The sequence below is a fragment of the Hemiscyllium ocellatum genome, chromosome 22, assembly GCF_020745735.1.
Source record: "Hemiscyllium ocellatum isolate sHemOce1 chromosome 22, sHemOce1.pat.X.cur, whole genome shotgun sequence".
Lineage (NCBI taxonomy): Eukaryota > Metazoa > Chordata > Chondrichthyes > Orectolobiformes > Hemiscylliidae > Hemiscyllium > Hemiscyllium ocellatum.
This window is the reverse complement of record NC_083422.1, coordinates 22,748,379-22,766,888: the sequence shown is the minus strand read 5'-3', so window position 1 is coordinate 22,766,888 and position 18,510 is coordinate 22,748,379. Positions and strand designations below refer to the sequence as shown.

General features: G+C 42.4%; 1 protein-coding gene across 1 annotated transcript in view; it reads right to left on the bottom strand.

The window, feature by feature from the left end:
• LOC132826138 (cilia- and flagella-associated protein 46) overlaps positions 1-18,510 on the bottom strand; it is a 214,053-nt gene that overhangs the window by 182,997 nt on the left and 12,546 nt on the right. The window contains exons 6-7 of the mRNA XM_060841785.1: positions 2,889-2,987; positions 1,685-1,875 (exon numbers count right to left, since the gene is read on the bottom strand). Of these exons, the coding sequence (XP_060697768.1) occupies positions 1,685-1,875; positions 2,889-2,987 (290 nt within the window). The remainder of the gene's footprint in view (positions 1-1,684; positions 1,876-2,888; positions 2,988-18,510) is intronic.

Genomic DNA, 18,510 nt, shown 5'->3' with positions numbered 1-18,510 from the left:
TTATAAGTCTAGACAGCCTGAAAATGAATTACTTTACTAACTATCTCCCAGAAAATCGAACCATGGGGATAAAGCATTCCCACTGAGATGCTGGAGTTCTGAAATAAAAACAGGAACTGCTGAAGGCACTCAGCAGGTAGAAGCAGAATTTTCCACTCCCTTCAAGAATGTGGACAATAGCAAGAAAATTAGGAAAACACACTGAGAATGGTAAAACCAGATCTCAATATGGAAAAAAACGTTTCAGTTCTCACGTTAGAGTTTAAACAAAGAGTTATGAATTACACTAAAGAGTTGCAACTTTATCAAGCTGCAAATTTTGTGAAAAACACAGGTTTCCATTCAAACAATGTCCAGCTTATCTATGACTATTGATAATAGATTTTGAAGGAATGCACAATGTATCCTGAAATTTCAATGATATACAAAAATTGGGCAAAACACAGGTTCCTCCATCCTTCCAAGGTCCTCTGGCCACGCAGGAATATGTGCTGGGAGACATGGCCAGCCCAGCATTGCCCCAGTTGAGAAGCTTGCGTGGACAACTAAAGATGATATAAGGCCAGATTCTCCCCTGCTCCAATTTTCAAACTGGCAGGAGGAGCTCAGGGCAGGGATGAGGCCAGCAACGTGACCCTGCTCAGCACTCATTTGGAGATGGTGGGGACCTCCATGAACTCAGGATTGAGTATCATTCCCCCACTCCAGCAAGGTCTGGTCCTTGCAGGTGCTACCATCAGATCCTCCAGAGCACCATTGCTACTCCATTCTCTGCACATTCCTCAAGGCCTCATCTCCCTAATCACCTGAAATTCAAACAATTAGTCAAGGAGTGTCAGCTTGATTTGCAGCCCAAAGCTTCCAGTCCTGGCTTTTGGTATTGCTGGGAGCATTGGACTACAAGCCAAGCTGTTTCTCCAACAGTTGCAGGAGGTAGTGAATTCCTCCCAAATGAGGAGCAGAAGTCACAAACTCACACAATTATTGCTCATCACCAACACTTTCCATGTGGGAGTGGGAAATCACATCTTCAAAATCTTGTCCAAAATGGAAAAACCTACATGCATTTTATCACTTCAGAATTTCTGTCACAGCTTCTTGAAGACTTTTCCAAATTTTCATTCAGAAAAATCTAACTTGTACCAATGATATTCTAAATCTTCCATCCTAGTGGAGGAAAGAAACATGAAGGTGGGTTTTCTTCTCTTGTTTATGTTGGATTGCGGTGGAAGCAAAGTGGCCTTTGCACCCATGCCAACAGAAGTTTTAGAAGATGTTAATGGTGGGAGAAAATCTTTCTATTGATGGCGTGCAGCTATTATTTCCCAGTCAGGCATTCACCCAGCAGAATCTGAAATCTAGTGCTGACTTTCTGCTCGATCTTCAACATACCTCCCATTATCCTGCAGGAATCCTGTATAATTTCTCCATCTATCAAATATTTATATGATATGCAGCCTGTGGGCTTATGCCTGAAACGTCGATTCTCCTGTTCCTTTGATGCTGCCTGACCTGCTGCGCTTTTCCAGCAGCACATTTTTAAGCCTGTATTCCTGATCTACTTCACTTCCGCACAACTCTCTCAGCATTGTTACATTGCAATGAACCCCCACCGGACCTGATTCAGAAGCAACTGATATTTATATTTTGTTTTTTAAAAGTAACTATTTTACATTGTAGTTACCTGTCAAGATCACTGAGAACTGAAGCCATATTGTTCAGTTGTTTAGAAATATTTTTGCGCAAATTGGGTTGAAGCAACGGTAGGCAAAGTTTCCACTGTGTTATACACACCATCTGGACTAGATTCCAGTTCTTTGCACGTACAGCATTCTGCAGAACTTCATCTATTCGTTGAATTACTCTCAAGCAATGCTATGAAATAGAAAATTACAAAATTACAGATTAACAGCAAAATCCATTATATAATCAAAGAACAAAGAACAATACAGCACAGGAACAGGTCCTTTACCCTCCAACCCAAGCCAACACATTGTGCCCTTCCATACTAAAACTAAAACTGTCTTCACTTACAGGATCCGTATCACTCTATCCTCTTCCTTATCCTGTATTTGTCCAGGTGCTCCTTGAATACGGCAATTGTATTCGTTCCACCACTTCCTGTGGCAATGCATTTCAGGTATTAACAACCCTTTGTGTGAAAAACCTGCCTCACACACCTATTTTAAATTTCCCCTCCCTGTGTCCTCTAGTAGTTGACCCTTCTACCCTGGGGGAAAAAAAAAGCCTCATTGTTTCTACTCTATCCATGCCATTCACAATCTTATAAACTTTTATTAGGTCACCCTTTCAACCTCCTGCATTCCAGCGAAAACAAACTCAGTCTATCCAACTTTTCTTCACAGCCAAAATCTCCCATACCAGGCAGCATGCTGGTAAACCTTTTCTGTAACCTCTCCAATGCATTCACATCTTTCCGGTAGTGGTGACCAGGACTGCATGCACTGTTCTGTGTTCAATCACTTACCAAAGTTTTAATATATGTTTCCATATGAACATAAAGTTATTAAATTCACTTTGATAAATTAAATACAAAAAAATTGTAAACCAAATATTCTGATTGTAGATGCACTTAAATCAACAAATAGCTGATATCCAAAGACCAGTGAATGTCCAACCAATAATTAACTATCTAGGAATGTTTCTAATATCACGCCTCAAAGCACCTGGACTTCAAATTTTTTTCTTTCAAAACTGATAAGTAATTGCTTTTACTCTATTTTGTACAAAATAGCATATTTCACAAACAGCACTTTTAATCATTAAATCATCCTAAAACTACAATAAGTAACGGATACAATGATCCACATTCACAATGAATGTTGCAGGACAATTAGAGCCAAAAGAAACTAAGTAAACAACCATACTTTTACAAAGCCTTTGGTGCATTTCTCTGACTTAGCTCCAAGTTTCAGTACTGAGAGTTCCGATTCCACACATTCAACTTCCATTGCTGTTCCTTTATCCTGCACAACAAAATTAATAACAGTCATGCATCACATTATAAAACTGAAATTACGTTACATAAAACTCACTGATGTTAACATGTTTATTTTAAATTCTTTTGACTCCTATCCTCACCAAGATATTTATCTTCTACTATAAACCAATTAATAGTTTAATAAAATTGCATTAATATACAAGTTACTCACTTTGAATGTTAGATTCCCTTAGAAAATTTAAATATGACTTTACTTATTGATATAAGGAATCCTTCCAAAGATTAAATCAACCACTCTCAATAGAGAGAAACAAGACAAAAGAAGAGGTGACTTGCTCACATTATTGAAGGAGAAACAATCTTAGCTGAAGGATGTGGAGGCAAAGCAGAAATAGGTGACCACCTGGCAATTATACAAGACCAGATAAAAGTATTCCCTGAGTGATTCTTCCTTTTCAACTAGTATTTAGTTCTGAACATTGATGAAGTTAATGATCCCCCTCTAGGCAATGCAGCCAGAGCTAAGTCCAATGCAGTTGTGTTTTGATATTTTTTCCAGTTCCCTTCACCATTCTTCCAAGTAACTCTCCTGTTTGCTTTCTTTTTCTTCAAGACTCTGTGGATGTTTCCACTATGTCCAAGCTATAATAAGCTTCCAATTATATTATCCCTCACAAAATTAAATTGAGCTTCTGTCTCCATGTAGAATATGAGTGAGGCTTATCAAATAAGCATTTTCTCTGTTTAAAATCCAGGCCTAAATAACTTTTGTCGACTTTGGCTATGATTTGGCTATACTTTAGCAAATTGCATTTGCAAGTCTAAGTTGCAACTCTGCTCTTACTAAGCACTCAGATAAATTAAAACGGGAGGATTTCCTTAAACTCCACCCATCTCCACAACAATGTTGCATACTCTGGGGTATCCTTGATTTACTAAGCACAAACTGACTTTATATAGTACAGGGTAAAAACAATGACTGCAGATGCTGGAAACCAGATTCTGGAGTAGTGGTGCTGGAAGAGCACAGCAGTTCAGGCAGCATCCGAGGAGCAGTAAAATCAATGTTTCAGGAAAAAGTCCTGCATCAGGAATAAAGGCAGAGAGCCTGAAGTATGGAGAGATAAGCTAGAGGAGGGTGGGGGTGGGGAGAAAGTAGCATAGAGTACAATAGGTGAGTGGGGGAGGGGATGAATGTGATAGGTCGGGGGTGGCGGGAGGGTGGAGTGGATAGGTGGAAAAGAGGATAGGCAGGTAGGACAAGTCATGGGGACAGTGCTGAGCTGGAAGTTTGGAACTAGGGTGAGGTGGGGGAAGGGGAAATGAGGAAACTGTTGACGTCCACATTGATGCCCTGGGGTTGAAGTGTTCCGAGGTGGAAGATGAGGCATTCTTCCTCCAGGCGTCTGGTGGTGAGGGAGCGGTGGTGAAGGAGGCCCAGGACCTCCATGTCCTCGGCAGAGTGGGAGGGGGAGTTGAAATGTTGGGCCACAGGGCGGTATGGTTGATTGGTGCGGATGTTCCCTAAAGCGTTCTGCTAGGAGGTGCCCAGTCTCCCCAATGTAGAGGAGACCGCATCGGGAGCAACGAATACAATAAATGATATTAGTGTATGTGCAGGTAAAACCTTGATGGATGTGGAAGGCTGCTTTGGGGCCTTAGATGGAGGTGAGGGAGGAAGTGTGGGCGCAGGTTTTGCAGTTCCTACGGTGGCAAGGGAAGGTGCCAGGATGGGAGGGTGGGTTGTAGGGGGGTGTGGACCTGACAAGGTAGTCACGGAGGGAACGGTCTTTGCGGAAGACGGGAAGGGGTGGGGAGGGAAATACATTCCTAGTGGTGGGGTCTTTTTGGAGGTGGCAGAAATGTCGGCGGATGATTTGGTTTATACGAAGGTTGGCAGGGTGGAAGGTGAGCACCAGGGGCGTTCCGTTTCTTCCTCTCCCGACGTCCCCAACAGTACCCTTCCACCGACACTCTCATTCGTTTGCCCTAACTGGTCCTCACCCTTAACAATTTCTCCTTCGAATCCTCCCACTTCTTCCAGACCAAAGGAGTAGCTATGGGCACACATATGGGCCCCAGCTATGCCTGTCTCTTTGTTGGCTACGTAGAACAGTCACTCTTCCATAATTACACCAGCGCCACTCCCCACCTCTTCCTCCGCTACACTGATGACTGCATTGGCGCCATCTTGTGCTCCTGCGAGGAGGTTGAGCATTTCATCAACTTCACCAACACATTCCACCCTGACCTTAAATTTACCTGGATCATCTCTGACATCTCCCTCTCCTTCCCGGACCTCTCCATCTCCATTAATTTTTACAAACCCACCGACTCCCACAGCTACCTGGATTACACTTCTTCCCACCCTACCTCTTGCAAAAATGCCATCCCATATTCCCAATTCCTCCGCCTCTGCCGTATCTGCTCCCAGGAGGACCAGTTCCACCACACAACATACCAGATGGCCTCCTTCTTTAGAGACCTCAATTTCCCTTCCCACGTGGTTAAAGATGCCCTCCAACGCATCTCATCCACATCCTGCACCTCAGCCTTCAGACCCCACCCCTCGAACCGTAACAAGGACAGAACGCCCCTGGTGCTCACCTTACATCCTACCAACCTTCGCATAAACCAAATCATCCACCGACATTTCCGCCACCTCCAAAAAGACCCTACCACCAGGGATATATTTCCCTCCCCACCCCTTTCTGCGTTCCGTAAAGACCGTTCCCTCTGTGACTACCTGGCCCCCTACAACCCACCCTCCCATCCTGGCATTTTCCCCTGGCACCGCAGGAATTGCAAAACCTGCGCCCACACCTCCTCCCTCACCTCCATCCAAGGCCCTAAAGAAGCCTTCCACATCCATCAGAGTTTTACCTGCACATGCACTAATATCATTTATTGTATCCATTGCTCCTGATGCAGTCTCCTCTACACTGGGGAGACTGGACACCTCCTAGCAGATTGCTTTAGGCAACATCTCTGGGACATCCGCACCAATCAACCACACCGCCCTGTGGCCCAAAATATCAACTCCCCCTCCCACTCTGCCGAGGACATGGAGGTCCTGGGCCTCCTTCACCACCGCTCCCTCACCACCAGACGCCTGGAGGAAGAATGCCTCATCTTCCGCCTCGGAACACTTCAACCCCAGGGCATCAATGTGGACTTCAACAGTTTCCTCATTTCCCCTTCCCCCACCTTACCCTAGTTCCAAACTTCCAGCTCAGCACTGTCCCCATGACTTGTCCTACCTGCCTATCCTCTTTTCCACCTATCCACTCCACCCTCCTGCCGCCCCTGACCTAATCACATTCATCCCCTCCCCCACTCACCTATTGTACTCTATGCTACTTTCTCCCCACCCCCACCCTCCTCTAGCTTATCTCTCCATGCTTCAGGTTCTCTGCCTTTATTCCTGATGAAGGGCTTTTGCCCGAAATGTCGATTTTACTGCTCCTCGGATGCTGCCTGAACTGCTGTGCTCTTCCAGCACCACTAATCCAGAATTTATGTAGTACAGGCAAGTGCTAAGTGATGTTAGCTGAGGACAAACTTGATTTTGCTAATGGAAAATACAGTAGCACATTTAGCACTGAGTTGAATAGTGTTAAATTCGTTAAAATAAAAGTATCCCAAGTTCAAGATACTATTTGCAAAAAGCAAACAGAAAGCAGCAGAAATCAAACAATGAATTCTGGAAATTTATAACAAACAACATGTGTGGTGTTTTCCTCAACTTGCTGACGAGTTTGCATGTTAATAGAGAATAGAGTTGCTATCATGCACTTGTTTTTTTCCAGCAATTCTGACTAATATTTCAAACAGGCAGAAGGAAAAGCTCAGATTAAGTATGGCCCCGCAGAAAGTGTTAACTTCTAAATCATTTAAATTTGCAGTAACTGACTTAAAAGAAAAGTATGAAGTTTTAAGACTATTAATGCAGCACACAAATTAAAATCATTATTGTGAAAGGTTAGAAATGTTGTTTTTGCAGATGGGTGAGGGGGGTGTAGTGGGGGGAAGGGAAGGGGAACATTATACAAACAGTCGTGGAATTCTTGTAGCATGTAGCGTGTAGCATACTTAAGGCTAAGACTTTAATGAATATAGAGGGTCTTTTTAAAAAAATAGTTTTAAACTAGGAAATAACTTTAAAGGGTTGTAGCTGACCACAAAAAGAAGCAGCAAGGGCATTTCACAATAAAGCTTATAGTATGATTAGAGAAACTGAAATAAAGAATAAGCTGTAACAAAGAAGGAACAAAGAATGCAGACAAGGACAGAAGGATGGCCAGATAAGAAAATAACTAACAAGTGAGGTAATTGGCTTATGATAGGATGGGAAAAGGGAGGCGTGATTCTGCAACTTGTAAACTGAATAAGAATGCTTTAATGTGTTATTTTCGCTTGCATTTCTGCTTGATTACAGAAGTGTCCAGTTCTTGCAAGACTGTAATAAATTGTTTTTGTTTCCAAGGCTTTGTCTCAGGCTGATTGATTTGTGAGTGAGTTCTGTTTCTCGCAATTGGGACCCGTCCAGGATCCAAAACTCCAACCGCTTGACACTCTTGGGACGACGGGGGAGGTGCACCTCGCCGATTTCGGTGATCTCCGACTCCCTTGCTTGTCGTTCGCGGTTTGGGCGAGTACGATCCGGACTGGGAGACCCTGGAAGCAAGGCGGGCAGACGCGCCAGGTTCAGACGGGCAACTCTTGTGCACAAGACCTGGGTAGGGAAACGTCTTAAAGGATATATCCGGGCGACTGGGAGGGCACCAGTATTTGCTGCAGGAATTGCAACGGGACGGGGCACATCGAAATGACCAGGTAACTCTGTGCACAGATCAAGGTAAGAAAAGAGACCTTTAAGTATTGCCTTGGTGGTTGGGTGTATGAAAGTACGGAGAATTAGCGATTTATAAAAATAAGCATGTTTAAACGGAAAATAGCCCATGTCAGAAGGGCTAGTAGCTGAAGGGCTACTAAGGGTGCACTTCAGAACTAACTTATGGCCAAATATCCAGAAAAATATTCAAAAGCTAGAGGAGTTGTTGCGGGAAGCTCAAAGTGTCTGTGAGACATGGTGTCTGTGTGTGTGTGTGTGTGTCTGTGTGTGTGTGTGAGAGACAGAGAGAGAGAGGGAAAGAGCTGTATAGTAAGTAGAAAGTTTAATCCTTTGTGATTCGGGGAATGCACATTTGTTTGTTGGTGATTGAATGTTTGTGAGCTGAAAATGTGTTGCTGGAAAAGCGCAGCAGGCCAGGCAGCATCCAAGGAACAGGAAATTCGACGTTTCGGGCATAAGCCCTTCATCAGGAATGAGGAAAGTGTGTCCAGCAGGCTAAGATAAAAAGTATATACCTTTTATCTGAGCCTGCTGGACACACTTTCCTCATTCCTGATGAAGGGCTTATGCCCGAAACGTCGAATTTCCTGTTCCTTGGATGCTGCCTGGCCTGCTGCGCTTTTCCAGCAACACATTTTCAGCTCTGATCTCCAGCATCTGCAGACCTCACTTTCTCCTCCTGATTGAATGTTTGTGCTTTGTTCCCTGGAGCTTGAGATCCAGGACTATTTTGAATCTGATTTCTACTATGGAAATTTTAACATGATTTCTTTTAAGGTTGAGGATTTTACAGATTATGAAATAAAATGTTAACTCCTCTTCTTTTTACAGGTCATGACTGCCTTACTATCAGTTTCTAACTAATCTCTTTTTCCTTACATAAAAGTGATTTATGGAGCACAGTTGAAGTCTCAAAAAGCATATAATTGGTCAGATTAATCAGGCGAGTAAGGTGTCTAGTCAGGACCCTGAAGGGGGTGTGGAAGAAGGTGACACCGGACCTCATTAAGATTAATTAAATTAGCAACAATGGGAGGCACGGGGAGTTGCCTGTGTAACGAGTGATCTGTAAATAAGGTTAAAGGGGAATATATTCCACCTGACAGTCCTTTGGGAAAATGTTGGGTAATTGGGAACACAACTCCGGACGCGGGAGAAAAATAAGGCTACAATGATAAACTATTGTTGTTTCGTTTGGACTAGAGAAAGTATTAAGGCACCTGGTATTTTTTTTGGCCCAAATATGGGTCTCTTGAGGATTGGCTGTGCTAAGATCTAAATATACATGTCAATCGAAAAGAACTGTACAGTCAAAAAGAGTCCAATTATGTGGCTTGTTGGATAGGGAGCGCGGAAGTAAAATTATGTACCATGAATACGGAGGAATCAGGGAAAGCACAGAAAAAGAATGAACAAGGGAAGCCACAATGGGATACCTTAACGTGTTTGACACCCCCATATACTACTCCCCAGAACGAGCCTACAGCTCCCGAAGTAGAACTGAGTCCAGACACAGAAAGGGGGATGGACTCTGAACTAAAAGATACACAACCTAGGGGGCCCAGAGTCACTCGAGCCACCACACGTAAAGGAGGGGCAGAGATAATGGAAAATGTAAAATTATGTCCTTTACGAGAGGTTCTGATTAGGGAAGGTACAATCGGATATGTAAACACTCCCTTAACTAGCAGTGAAGTTAGGGTCTTTTAAAAAGGAAATGAAAAGTGTAATAGAGGATCCGGTTGGACTAGCCGAACAATTAGAGCAATTCCTAGGGCCTAATTTATATACCTGGGGAGAACTGATGGCAATTTTAGGAACGTTATTTTCAGGGGAAGAACGAAGTATGATTAGGAGAGCGGTTTTACAGGAATGGGTAAAAAAGCACCGAGTTGGGGAAGAAGGGGCCCCAGCAGAACAGAAATTCCCAAATGTTGACCCTCATTGGGAAAATAATGACAGAGAAGATAGGGAGTCAATGCAGGATCTACGAGAAATGGTAATATTAGGAATTAAAGAGGTGGCATCTAGATCACAAAACTTTGTTAAGGCCTTTGAAGTACGACAAAAGAAGGATGAAACCCCTTCTGCATTTCTTAAAAGGCTCAAGGAGGCCACAAGGAAATATTCAGGAATGGATCCTGATAATTCGACAGGGACTCTTAAGGGTCCAGTTTGTAACTAAATCATGGCCGGACATACAAAAGAAATTACAGAAATTAGATGGATGGAGTGAAAGACAGATGGAAGAACTGTTATGTGAGGCACAGAAAGTGTATATGAAAAGGGAATACGAGAAGCAAAAACAGAAAGCCAAAAGAAATAACAAAAGGGAGAGTGGGATCAGGGGATAACAGGAAGGGTAGGGGAGGACACAAAAGACAAAGATCGGACATCCGGGAAAGGAGGCAACAGGCAGGGTGTTACCATTGCGGGAAAGTGGGGCATTTTAAACGGGAATGCCCGGAATAAGCACGAGAAAGGAAAGCCATTTCCCTAATGACCTTAAATGAAGATTAGAAGAGTCAGGGTTCCTCACTCCTTGTTAAATTTAGAGGTGGGACCTGAAGGGGAAGAGGCAGTATTTTTGGTGGACACGGGAACAGCACGGTCATCCCTAAGTTATAGACCTACCGGCGTTAAATTGACTAAAGCGTACCTTAAGGTTTCCGGAGTAAAAGGTGAAGAATTCTTGGTGCCTATTTTTGAACCAACCCTAATTAGTAGAAATGATGAGGAAGTGATAGGATAATGACTATATATTCCTGACATTGCAAGTAATCTATTAGGTAGGGATTTGATTATATTGCTGGGTTTAAAAATTGGGGTGGAGGATAGTGCAGTAACTGTAATGATGGCTAAGACAACCCAAGGAAGATGGATCCTCCCGGATGGAAGGGAGTTATTAAGTAAATCAGTCACGAGAAACATCCAAACCACCTTGCACCAAGGCAGTCACTGGGGCTCCCAAGCTATGTGTGACATTGTGTTAAGGAAGTACGGATGTAAAAGGACATACACATTAGCCAAGCAGGTATGTGCAGGATGCCTGACTTGTCAAAAGATTAATAAGAAAGTAACGAGGGCGGAGGGTAGGGGCAAGACGTGGAAGAAACCCTGAGGTAAGACCTTTTCAATAAAAATACAGGTAAATTACACAGAATTACTTTAGTAGGGAAACAAAAGTACTTATTAGTCCTAATGGATCACCTAACTGGGTCAGTGAAGGCATTTCCAATGTCCTCAGCTACTTCGAAGGGAGTAGTTAAAACTCTTTGAGAACATATAATTCCTCAATATGGAGTGGTGGAAAGTATTGATTCAGACCAAGGTAGCCATTTTACCTCTAAGATTTTACAAGAAGTAATGGCGGGATTAGAGATCTCTTGGGAATTCCACACTCCTTGGCACCCGCCTTCCTCTGGACAGGTGGAACGAATGAATCAATCAAACCTTAAAGAAGCAATTGTCTAAGCTAGTCCTAGAGACTCGATTACCATGGACAAAATGTTTACCTATTGCGATGGTACGCATTAGGACTGCGTCTCGACGTGATATAGGCCTCTCTCCTTATGAGATGATGTTTGGATTACCTTTCTTGGGTGGAAGAGGGGAATTACCAACTGTAGAGTTCAATGATAAGTTTTTAAAGAACTATATTGGGGCGCTCGGCTCTTCTTTGTCTGTCTTTAGGAAGAAGGATCTGTTGACCCAGACACCTCCACTTGAGTTCGCCGTACCTTGAATACAACGGGGTGATTAGGTCCTATAAAGACCTGGAAAGATACCAAACTGCACCCAAGCTGGGAGGGACCGTTCCTAACCCTCCTGACTACTGAAACAGCTGTCCGAACTGCTGAAAAAGGGTGGAGTCATCACACTCGTGTTAAGGGCCCGGTGGACGCTCCTTCACCTCCGGCAGAGTGGCAAGCTCATCCTACAGACAACCCTCTGAAAATCAAGCTGAGCAAAAAGAATGGACTGAGGTAAGAGACTATTAAGTATTGGTTAATAAAAACTGTATCCCAAAACAATTATAAGTGTGCATGGACTCATTCCTCCTATTTAAAGGGTTAGGGAATAGACAGATAGAGTTGTGAGCTGAAATGAATGGTCAGCTTTATGTTGTCACAATAATATTGGCGCCAGATGCCAAGGGGGGGGTGGGAAAAATCATTTATCACTTTATGTCAGAATTATGTTAAACTAAAGGGGCATACCGACTGTTGGGTATCTGCGGAGATCCCACACCATGGGGAATCCGGAATTCCTCTCACGGTAATACCACTTACCAAAGAAGAAGTGTACGATGTACAACAATTTGACTCATGCTCAAATGATACAACTTGGAGATTTGAAAGGGATAATTATAACTTTGCGGTATGGTTCCCTTGACCAGCCCCGAAAACTCTGGGTGCTATTGACGGCCTTAGAGTTGCTCCCTGAAAGGAACAGTAAATACCACTTGTTTCTGTAATCAGAATGACAACGCACCCTTTAGGAAAATCATCTTGTGTCTACACCAGCCAAGCCACTGCCACGACCATTCCTCAAATATTGATTGGGACATACTGAGTGTGTGGCTGAAAGGCTGACCCATTTATTCCCAGTGAGAAGTACGTTTGAAGTGGCGGATGTAACGGGAATGGGTGCTGGGACCATCCAATTGAAACACTACTTCAAAACCAGAAAGGCTGGAGTAGCTGCTGCTACCTTGCCTATATAATTCCCCACTTGAAACTGTTCAACAGAGCCCCAAAAATACCTCGGAATAAACAGGGAGGAAGGCGAGTAACCCGGAAAGTAACCGAAGGAGATCGCCTCCTCTGGACTTTGATACCTATATATGGGACTGCTCGAGCAAGAGTAGAAATACAAAAGTTGGCATCCCTGGAAGAGTTGGCCAACAATACTGCTGATGCGTTGGCTGAAACTCAATCCCAAATAGCAGCCATAACGACCAAAATGATTGCCACTAGGCTAACGACTCTTCAGAACAGGATGGCTCTAGATTATATTCTGGCAGAGAAAGGTGGTACCTGTGCACTAATTGGCGAAGGTGGTTAGTCAATCGAGCTATCTATGGATTATCGATATTAGTGGGTCTGGTGGTAGGGTTCAATGTCCTAAAATGGGTAATGAGCCGACTGATGTCATCCGTTGGGGAAGGAACCCAAAGAAATCATCAGATGCTTTTACAATCAGCAGGTGCTATGCAACAAAGAGAAAGTCAAAGAATGTTTTTAGAGTTCGAGGGACGAACAACACAAATGTAAAATGTAAGATTGTGAACCTCATCACCAAAAAGCGTAAAAGGGCAGAACATAATAAAATGACTTAAAGGAGACTTGATAAGTGCAAAAACAACAGTTAGACAAAAAGAAAAATTATTATTGTGGGAGATTAGAAATGTTGTTTTTGCAGATGGGTGAGGGGGTTGTAGTGGGGGGAAGGGAAGGGGAACATTATACAAACAGTCGTGGAATTCTTGTAGCATGTAGCATACTTAAGGCTAAGACTTTAATGAATATAGAGGGTCTTTTAAAGAAAATAGTTTTAAACTAGGAAATAACTTTAAAGGGTTGTAGCTGACCACAAAAAGAAGCAGCAAGGGCATTTCACAATAAAGCTTATAGTATGATAAGAGAAACTGGAATAAAGAATAAGCTGTAACAAATAAGGAACAAAGAATGCAGACAAGGACAGAAGGATGGCCAGGTAAGAAAGCAACTAACAAGTGAGGTAATTGGCTTATGACAGGATGGGAAAAGGGAGGCGTGATTCTGCAACTTGTAAACCGAATAAGAATTCTTTAATGTGTTATTTTCGCGTGCATTTCTGCTTGATTACAGAAGCGTCCAGATCTTGCAAGACTGTAATAAATTGTTCTTGTTTCCAAGGCTTTGTCTCAGGCTGATTGATTTGTGAGTGAGTTCTGTTTCTCGCATTATCAATTAAAGGTAAGAATATTCATTGTTTGTAAAGTAAACTGCAAAAGACCCCTCATTAATGTCTCAATAATGCCTCTAGGTTTTACGGCACGCTTTCTGGAAATAGCAATTAATTACAATAAATTGGGAAAAATGGAAGATTCCTCAAATGTAAATAACAGTGAGAGGAAAGTAATTAATTAATTGATTAAATAAAATATGACAGTGATGGCAAGACTAGTGATGTGTTCCTGCTGCACCATGATGAAGCTGCTAATCTGTAACAAGCACTTGCAATTCAAGAACTTCTGATCTGAGTTGAGGAATTGAAATCCAAGATGCAGATGTTGAGAGCAAAGAAATGTTATCTGGAGACTTTACATGCGGTAAATAAAAAGTTAAATTTGCGACACAAAGATTGATGAGGGAGGAATGCATCTCAGTTGGCATTGACGTAAGTACTGGGGGAGAAGGGAGCTGTTGTGGAAAGGGAATAGGTAGACTCACAAAGCAAAAGATTATGGAAGCAGTGCAGGACAAACTTAAGCATTGATACCTAGAACCAAAAGCAGGGAGTACACAAACATTATTTAAAATCAGCAAGTAGGATGTTGTGAGATTTGAAGGGATTCAGAAAAGATTTACAAAGATGTTGCCAGGGTTGGAGGATTTGAGTTATAGGGAAAGGCTGAATAGTGTGGGGCTGTTCCATGGAGCGCCAGAGGCTGAGGGGTAACCTTATAGAGCTTTATAAAATCATGAGGGGCATGGATAGAGTGAATAAAGAAAGTATTTTCCCTGGGTGGGGGAGTCCAGAACAAGAGGACAGAGGTTTAGGCTGAGAGGGGAAAGATATAAAAGGGACCTAAGGGGCAACTTTTTTTTTCTGAATCATTTCTGAATCCCTTCAAATTTCACAATGGGACTGGATTACATTAGGATATCTGCTCGACATGAACAAGTTGGACTGTACATCTCTATCATTCTATGATTCTAAATAGGGTCAAAGGTAAAGAAAAACATTTGTGAGTCTTTACTTAACAGCATATATTATATGAAGTAAAATAAACTAATTAATGATGCATAAAATTGGAGGTACAGTGGAGAGCGAAGAAGGTTACCTCAGAGTCCAATGGGATCTTGATCAGATGGGCCAATGGGCCGAGGAGTGGGTGATGGAGCTTAATTTAGATAAATATGAGGTGCTGCATTTCGGAAAGGCAAATCGGGGCAAGACTTATACACTTAATGGTAAGGTCCTGGGAGTGTTGGAGACCTTGGAGTGCAGTTTGTAGTTCCTTGAAAGAAGATTTGGAGGTAGATAGTATAGGGAAGATGGCGTTTAGTACGCTTTCCTTTATTGGTCAGAGTATTGAGTATAGGAGTTGAGAGGTCATGTTGCGGCTGTACAGGACATTGGTTAGGTCAGTTTTGGAATATTGTGTGCAGTTCTGCTCTCTATCCTATAGGAAGGATGTTGCGAAACTTGAAACGGCTCAGAAAAGATATACAAGGATGTTGCCAGGGTTGGAGGATTTGAGCTGTAGAGAAAGGCTGAATAGGAGTGTTTTCCCTAGAGTGTCGGACGCTGGGGGGGTGACCTTAAAGAGGTTCATAAATCATGACGGGCATGGATAGGGTAAATAGACAAAGTCTTCTCCCTAGGGCGGAGGAGTCCAAAAATAGAGGACATAGCTTTAAGATGAGAGGGGAAAGATTTAATAGGGACCTAAGGGGCAACTCTTTCATGCAAAGGTTATGTATGGAATGAGCTGCCAGAGGAAGTGATGGAGACTGGTACAATTACAAAATTTAAAAAGCATCTGGATGGGTTTATGAATAGGAAAGGTTTAGAGGAATATGGGTCAAGTGCTGGCAAATGGGACTAGATTAATTTAGGCTATCTCTTTGGCATGGTCAGAAGGGTCTGTTTCCATGTTGATTATCTCTATGACTCTAAATAAGGTTAATGGATATGACCTTATTGCCAATACCGAGAATGGGGCTGCACGTTACATTTTCTTTGCTAAGTGCAAGTTATTTGCAGTTTTTTGCAGAGAATGTCACTTGTGATATCTATTGTATTCTTTTCCTCTGTCTTACTAAACTGATATCTTTAATTGCCTACCACTCCCCCGTGAGGTCTCTTATGTCTGATTTTATCCCCATCCTACCACGCACCACTCCTGGAATAATTTGCCACTCAGCAGATATCCCAGAATTCACCAGCATTACTTGCACCTAGGTCACCTTCAAAACCCAAATGTGCACCCAGACAAGCACCATCAGTCAAAGCCATCCTGTATGGTTCCTGACATTTGCCTCCGATAAGGAAGAAATTGGTGCCCCATTTAAAGGAGGGCCCTGGAGGTTGTGCTGATCGGGGATCTCCTCTTTCCTAGGACCATCAGTGGAGGCCACAATACCAGACCATGCCAGCTTAGTCCAGGCTTGCAGCTCGGGTTAAAGCTATCTGAACCATCTGCAGGGGCACCCCATATATGTAGGAAGTAAGTAAATGTCCTTCTTAACTCAGTCAGTGTACATTGCACCATCTTCTCTCCAATACCTCACACTCACCTGGATAAACAACCTGGTCCAGTCCATAAGCTGGGTGCAGTGCTCTTGCAGCAGCATTGCACTGACAGCTGCAGGTGCATCCCAAGGTGCAGAACTGGCATGCGAAAGCATGCTGGAAGTGAACTGGAGATGTGCCATGAGGGCTGTTAGAAGCTGTTAGATGCCAATGCCCGTGGACATGGAATGCATGTGGCTGCCGACCATGGTACACACATGACTGGTGCCCACAGTGTTCCCATGATGCTAGTGTCTGGTTTACAACATAGTTTGGGATGATGGTCAGCATGGACTGGTTAGACTCAAGGGTCTGCTTCCGTTCTCGACATCTCTGACTCAATGTCATGGTCAATGTTTTCCTGAGGACCTTTCACTCTGAGCCATGCTGTATGACTATGAAGGTCATTTAGAGCAAGCAGCAAGCTATATGCAAGCGTTTCCAGCATCACATTCTCGACACAGGAAGCTATATGTGCCAGGTGCTTGCTCTCGCTTCCTTGTCACATTTCCCCTACACTAAACTTGTTTGACCACTTCGGTAAGATGGAAAGGTGAATATTAATCTCATCATAGCATGTGTTGTTTAGACCCCTATAGGGTTTCACCTGTGGTTCCAAGGAGGTCAAAGATGGAAACTAAATATTCAGGTGTGTGTCGAAAAGACAAGGGTGGAAAGAGTGGTAGGGTAGCTTTGTTAGTACAAGATAGAATAAGTATGTAAGCAAAAATGATCTTGGATCAGAAGATAGAGAATCCATACGGTTGGAGATAATAAATAGCAAGGGGAAGAAGACCCAGTCGGAATAGTCTACAGGCCCATAAATGTAGCTATATTGTCAGACAGAAAAAGAAACCAGGGCACGAGGAGGGCACGTAAAAAGCAATACTGGGGTTCCAATTTATGAGCATCCAAACGCAATCTCATACAGGAAAATAATATTAAAGATCCGACATATAAACATTTCCTGATCTAACAAATGACTTCTTTATATTGTCCTGCATTGTTTTCTGATGTGTACAAATTGACTTGCAGATGGAATCCAGAAAGTCACCCATTTGCAACCCAGGGAATGTACATTAATCATAGGTGACTTCAAGGAGATTTTGAAAATCAACAAAGCAAAATTAGCCACAGTGAAGAATTCATAGTGTGTATTTAGGAGTTTTCTCAAATATTATGCTGCGCATACAACCAGGTGAGTTTGAATATGTATAATAGGGTAGGTTTAACAAATAGTCTCAGAGTGAAAGATCTCCTGGGAAACAGTGACCATATTATAGATTCATCGAGTCTGAGAGATATACGGAACTGAGACAGATCCTTCATCCCAACATGTTCATACCGACCAGATATCCTAAATTAACCTAGTCCCATTTTCCAGCACTTGGCCCATATCCGTCTAAACCTTCCCTATTCATATACCCATCCAGATGCTTTTAAATCTTGTAATTGTACCAGTCATCTGCAAACCTAATAACTATACCTGAGGAATTTAGCATTCAGTTTGAGAATGAGACACTTGGCATGGAAACAACTATGCAAAACAGAAAGATAAATACAAAGGAATGAGGACCAAACTAGAGGATTAGATTGTAAAGGAGTTTACCAGAAAAGACAGATAAATGTCAGACATTTGAGGAAATAGTTGAAGACACACAATAAAATATATCCCGATGAAGGAAGAATCGAGGAAGTGGTTGAAATAACCATAGTTAAATAAGAAAGATATACAGAATATGAAATTGAAAGAAAAAATATACCATACGCAAAGATGTTGGATAAGTCAGAAGGTTGGGAACAATTTGACCAAAAAAAAGATTCAAAATAAACATTGATAGTAAACTTGTACGTAATGTAAAACAAACAATGAGAGCTTCTTTAAGTATAGAAAAAAAAGAGAAAGGCCAAAATGATACATGTTTCTTAAAGAATGAGACAGGGAAAAAATAATGGGAAACCAGGAAATGGCAGAAGAGTTGAATAAATATGTTCCATCAGTCTTCATCGTAGAAGACACAAATAGTATTCGAAAAATTCTAAATAATTAAATGGTCAAAATGCATGGAGATATTTTTATCATTAGAAAAAAAGTACGAGGGAAATGGGTGCATTCTAAGATTTTAAAAGAAATAACTATACACAGAACAGATGGATAGATAGTAATCTTTCGACAATACTCAAATTC